At 38.3% G+C, this 6,327-nt stretch overlaps 1 protein-coding gene across 1 annotated transcript in view; it reads left to right on the top strand.

The window, feature by feature from the left end:
* The window catches only part of LOC132098611 (synapsin-2-like), a 45,020-nt gene that overhangs the window by 11,037 nt on the left and 27,656 nt on the right, over positions 1-6,327 (top strand). The window contains exons 3-5 of the mRNA XM_059504678.1: positions 2,302-2,359; positions 3,719-3,810; positions 5,412-5,568. Coding sequence (XP_059360661.1) covers positions 2,302-2,359; positions 3,719-3,810; positions 5,412-5,568 — 307 coding nt within the window. The remainder of the gene's footprint in view (positions 1-2,301; positions 2,360-3,718; positions 3,811-5,411; positions 5,569-6,327) is intronic.

The following is a 6,327-nucleotide window of genomic DNA, read 5'->3' as shown; positions in this document are numbered from 1 at the left end:
CAGTGTTCTCTCAGTATTCTCTCAGTATTCTCTCAGTGTTCCCTCAGTATTCTCTCAGTGTTCTCTCAGTATTCTCTGTGTTCTCTCAGTGTTCTCTCAGTGTTCTGTCAGTGTTCTCTCAGTATTCTCTCAGTGTTCTCTCAGTATTCTCTCAGTGTTCTCTCAGTGTTCCCTCAGTATTCTCTCAGTGTTCTCTCAGTGTTCTCTCAGTGTTCTGTCAGTGTTCTCTCAGTATTCTCTCAGTATTCTCTCAGTGTTCCCAGTATTCTCTCAGTATTCTCTTAGTATTCTCTCAGTATTCTCTCAGTGTTCTCTCAGCGTTCCCTCAGTATTCTCTCAGTGTTCCCTCAGTGTTCCGTCAGTGTTCCCTCAGTATTCTCTCAGTGTTCTCTCAGTGTTCCCTCAGTATTCTCTCAGTGTTCTGTCAGTGTTCTCTCAGTATTCTCTCAGTGTTCTCTCAGTGTTCCCTCAGTGTTCCGTCAGTGTTCCCTCAGTATTCTCTCAGTGGTCTCTCAGTGTTCCCTCAGTATTCTCTCAGTGTTCTGTCAGTGTTCTCTCAGTATTCTCTCAGTGTTCTCTCAGTGTTCCCTCAGTATTCTCTCAGTGTTCTCTCAGTGTTCCCTCAGTATTCTCTCAGTGTTCTGTCAGTGTTCTCTCAGTGTTCCCTCAGTATTCTCTCAGTATTCTCTCAGTATTCTCTCAGCGTTCTCTCAGTATTCTCTTAGTATTCTCTCAGTATTCTCTCAGTGTTCTCTTTTAGTGTTCCCTCAGTATTCTCTCAGTATTCTCTCAGTATTCTCTGTGTTCTCTCAGTGTTCTCTTAGTATTCTCTCAGTGTTCTCTCAGTTTTCCCTCAGTATTCTCTCAGTGTTCCCTCAGTATTCTCTCAGCATTCTCTCAGTGTTCCCTCAGTATTCTCTCAGTATTCTCTTAGTATTCTCTCAGTATTCTCTCAGCGTTCTCTCAGTATTCTCTTAGTATTCTCTCAGTATTCTCTCAGTGTTCCCTCAGTATTCTCTCAGTATTCTCTCAGTATTCTCTGCGTTCTCTCAGTATTCTCTTAGTATTCTCTCAGTATTCTCTCAGTGTTCCCTCAGTATTCTCTCAGTATTCTCTCAGTATTCTCTGTGTTCTCTCAGTATTCTCTCAGTGTTCCCTCAGTATTCTCTCAGTATTCTCTCAGTGTTCCCTCAGTATTCTCTCAGTGTTCTCTCAGTATTCTCTTAGTATTCTCTCAGTATTCTCTCAGCGTTCTCTCAGTATTCTCTTAGTATTCTCTCAGTATTCTCTCAGTGTTCTCTCAGTGTTCCCTCAGTATTCTCTCAGTATTCTCTCAGTATTCTCTTAGTATTCTCTCAGTATTCTCTTAGTATTCTCTCAGTATTCTCTCAGCGTTCTCTCAGTATTCTCTCAGTGTTCCCTCAGTATTCTCTCAGCGTTCTCTCAGTATTCTCTCAGTGTTCTCTCAGTATTTTCTCAGCGTTCTCTCAGTATTCTCTTAGTATTCTCTCAGCGTTCTCTCTGTATTCTCTTAGTATTCTCTCAGTGTTCCCTCAGTATTCTCTCAGTATTCTCTCAGCGTTCTCTCAGTATTCTCTCAGTGTTCTCTCAGTATTTTCTCAGCGTTCTCTCAGTATTCTCTTAGTATTCTCTCAGTATTCTCTCAGTGTTCTCTCAGTGTTCCCTCAGTATTCTCTCAGTATTCTCTTAGTATTCTCTCAGTATTCTCTTAGTATTCTCTCAGTATTCTCTCAGCGTTCTCTCAGTATTCTCTCAGTGTTCCCTCAGTATTCTCTCAGTGTTCCCTCAGTATTCTCTCAGTATTCTCTCAGCGTTCTCTCAGTATTCTCTCAGTGTTCTCTCAGTATTTTCTCAGCGTTCTCTCAGTATTCTCTCAGTGTTCCCTCAGTATTCTCTCAGTATTCTCTCAGTATTCTCTCAGTGTTCTCTCAGTATTCTCTTAGTATTCTCTCAGTATTCTCTCAGTGTTCCCTCAGTATTCTCTCAGTGTTCCCTCAGTATTCTCTCAGTATTCTCTCAGTGTTCCCTCAGTATTCTCTCAGCGTTCTCTCAGTATTCTCTCAGTGTTCTCTCAGTATTTTCTCAGCGTTCTCTCAGTATTCTCTTAGTATTCTCTCAGTATTCTCTCAGCGTTCTCTCAGTATTCTCTCAGTGTTCTCTCAGTATTCTCTCAGCGTTCTCTCTGTATTCTCTTAGTATTCTCTCAGTGTTCTCTCAGTGTTCTCTCAGTGTTCTCTCAGTATTGCTGCTGTGTGACAAGGTTCCTGTGCTGTTTTTCAGGGTGAAGTACTTCAGAGGACGGAAGCTGAACGGAGAGTATGAGATCCGCGTGGAGCAGGTGAGTGTGTGTGTGTGTGTGTGTGAGTGTGTGTGTGTGTGTGAGAGTGTGTGTGTGTGTGTGTGACTGTGTGTGTGTACATGTATATAGTGTATATATGTTGTATATGTGTATCTATGATTATTTGAATAGGCATTTGACAAAAAAAAACAAAAAACTCAGCTGTTCATTTCCATTCCATATTTTTTTCTTCTTCTTCCTGCTCTTTAATATGCAAGTATATTTATTAATTTAATTAGATTTCTTAACATTTTTACTTTTATTTATTTATCTCATGCTGATGGTTTAGTGTTCGTCAGTGTTTGCCCTGCCTTATAAGGTGTCATCTCTTGCTCAGTCGTGCCCTCAATAGGGAGCAGACAAATCTCACATCCAGCCTACTGCATACTACACACTAGATACTGTGTGTTTGTAACAGAACATTGAGCAGTATGCAGACAACACCTTGGCCTTAAATAAATAAATTAATAAAATTTTTATTGTTTAAATATTTTCATTAATTTCATTCATTTAGTTGTTTATTTAATTATGCATTCATTCTTATTTTGATTAAATTTATATTTATTATTTATTATATTATGACTTTATTTGTTGGGAATCCCAAAAGAAAAAAAAATGCAAAATTCTAAAAATACAAAATAAGAAAAGAAAATAAGAAAATGTTGAATAAATCGTTGTATCTGTGCTGATAACATGTTGTTTAGGATCCGGTTTGCAGTCTGCTGTGTGTGTCTTTACACTAATGACACATTATCCTCAGCTCCAAAAATACCTGCCAGATTCCAGAGATCACGACGCCAGAGCTGTCTGTGTGTGTGTGTGTGTGTGAGTGTGTGTGTGTGTGAGAGTGTGTGTGTGCAGTTGTGCTGATGAATATTTTTGTGGAAACTGACACATTCACAGATGAATAGAAAGTTTAAAAGAACAGCATTTATTGGAAACAGAAATCTACTGTAACATTATAAATGTCTTTACTGTCACGTTTGATCAATGTAATGTGCCCTTGATGAGTAAAAGTATCAGATAATGTTTGAACAGTAGTGCATCTTGACATCATCATGTTCAAACGCTCCTTTAAATTAAATTGACTGACCACAGATTTAGTTTTTAATTGCCTGAAAATCCTTATTTAATATAAATGGATATATCATGAAGAGTAATTAGAATGTTTTAACTGAAAATGCCGTTTTTCACACGTGTGTTTGCTCGAACATCTGCATGAGGATGAGCAATGCTCGTCGTTTTTCCTTTTCCTTGGAAATGAGGAATGTTGTCTTGGCAGCTGTTCCTTTCTTCAGTTAAATGCACTGAATTGCTAGTTAAGTGCTGTGTCTGTGGTGTGTGTTGTGTGTGTTTCAGGCTGAGTTCTCGGAGATCAATCTGGTGTCGGATGTGAACTCCGGCTGTACGGTGGACATGCAGGTGAACCGCGGAGGAACTAAAGTGGTCAGGTCTGTTATCTCTCTGTCACCAAGATACGTTTCACACGCTTAATTAGTATTTATTTCAGTTTTATCTTTCAGTTTTAGTTAAAGTCTTAGTGTTTTTAAAAAGTTGTTTTTTTTAAATAATGTATTAATATTTTGAATTATTTTTATTTTTTATTTCAGGTATTTTTCATTTTAGTTAACATTTGATTTTTGTATTTGTCTGTATAGGTTTTATTAATATTCTGAAGAATTAAAATTTGTATAATTTCAGGTCTTTATTTTAGTTAAAGTTTTGGGGTTTTTGTTCATGTTTTTAATTACGATTTGTAAAAAAATATATCCATATAGTTTTTATTAATATTTTGAATTATTTTTCTTTTTTATTTCAGGGATATTATTATAGTTAACCTTTTAGATTTCTGTTCATTTTTATAATTTATAATTTATTTTTATAATTTCAGATTGTTTTTTTATTTACAATTTTAGCTTTTATATAAATATGCATACAGTTTTTATAAATATTTAGAATTTTTATATTTATTATAATTTCAGTTTTTATTTTATTTTAGGTAACATCTTAGTGTTTTTCTTTTTTGTTTTTAAATATCTATTTTTTATATTTAGAATTTTCGGTTTTGTTTTTGGTTTTATTATTCTATTTGTAGATTTAGTGTTTTGTTAATTTTTTTTTCAAAAATGTCTATATTGTTTTTTACATATTTGGAATTATTTAAAAAATTATTTAAATAAAAAAATAAAATATTTATTTATTTTATTTTTAGTTGTTATTTATTTATTTGTACATTTTGTGCATTTTTTCAATGTGTTTTTTTAAAAATATGTCTATATAGTGTTTTATTATCATATTAAGTTAAACTAAATGAAAATGAGAAATGTTGACTTGGCAAATAGCTGAAATAAAAATATTTTAGTAATGTTTCTATTAGTGGTTTTAATTGTAGTTTTTAGGTGTTTAGCTTGAGTCTGATCTGACGTTTTCAGCATTTCATTGAGTTGTTTTAATTGTATTTTGTATGAAGTCAGTGTATAGAAAATCACATTAACTAGCTGCATCATCCTCTAACTAACCTCAAACTAACCCAGTCCTGTCCCCCTGTCTGAAGCAGCAGCTGTTTTCTGTGTGTGGCGTGTGATTCGAGCCGCTGTATTAATAAAGCTCATCTTAATGAAAACACTGTGGCTGTAATGGAGCCTGCAGTATGTACTTCCTGTCTGGGCCTCTCACACGCGCACCACTCTCGGCTTCACATGACCATCATCTGCCAAACACACGGAGATTATTTACACCTGCCTCACTTAAGCAGACATCTTATACTAGTTTAATAAAAGCCACTATTAATAGTGTGTGTATGAACCGGCCCTTTAAGAAACACACACTCACACACACTAACAGTCTATTTTGCCCATTTATCAGATCAAAAATACAGTAAAAAATGTGAAATATTATTATAATGTAAGAAAACCGCTTTCTTTTTGAATCTCTGTTAAACTGTAATTTATTTCTGTGATGCTCCGCTGTATTTTCAGCAGCATTCCTCCAGTCTTCAGTGTCACATGATCTTCAGAAATCATTCTGATATCTCTGTGTTGGTTTGTTGCAGATCGTTCAGGCCAGATTTCGTGTTGATCCGTCAGCACGCCTACAGCATGACCCCGGGAGAGGACTTCAGGAACCTGGTGATCGGCTTGAACTACGGCTCCGTTCCCAGCGTTAACTCGCTCTTCTCCATCTACAACTTCTGCAGCAAACCATGGGTGGTGCGTCTGAACCCTCACTAGTGCACAAACACCAGTCCGAACTCTCACTAGTGCACACACACCAGTCTGAACCCTCACTAGTGCACACACACCAGTCTGAACCCTCACTAGTGCACACACATACCGGTCCGAACCCTCACTGGTGTACAAACACCAGTCCGAACCCTCACTGGTGCACAAAGACCAGTCTGAACCCTCACTGGTGCACAAACACCAGTCTGAACCCTCACTGGTGCACAAACACCAGTCTGAACCCTCACTAGTGCACACACATACCGGTCCGAACCCTCACTGGTGCACAAACACCAGTCCGAACCCTCACTGGTGCACAAAGACCAGTCCGAACTCTCACTAGTGCACACACACCAGTCTGAACCCTCACTAGTGCACACACACCAGTCTGAACCCTCACTGGTGCACAAACACCAGTCTGAACCCTCACTAGTGCACACACACCGGTCCGAATCCTCACTAGTGCACACACACCGGTCCGAACCCTCACTAGTGCACACACACCGGTCCGAACCCTCACTAGTGCACACACACCGGTCCGAACCCTCACTAGTGCACATACACCGGTCCGAACCCTCACTAGTGCACACACACACCGGTCCGAACCCTCACTAGTGCACACACACTGGTCCGAACCCTCACTAGTGCACACACACCGGTCCGAACCCTCACTAGTGCACACACACCAGTCCGAACCCTCACAAGTGCACACACACCGGTCCGAACCCTCACTAGTGCACACACACA

The sequence above is a fragment of the Carassius carassius genome, chromosome 22 (assembly GCF_963082965.1).
Source record: "Carassius carassius chromosome 22, fCarCar2.1, whole genome shotgun sequence".
NCBI classification, from domain to species: Eukaryota; Metazoa; Chordata; class Actinopteri; order Cypriniformes; family Cyprinidae; genus Carassius; species Carassius carassius.
The sequence above is the reverse complement of the archived record's forward strand: the minus strand, read 5'-3'. Positions and strand labels throughout refer to the sequence as shown.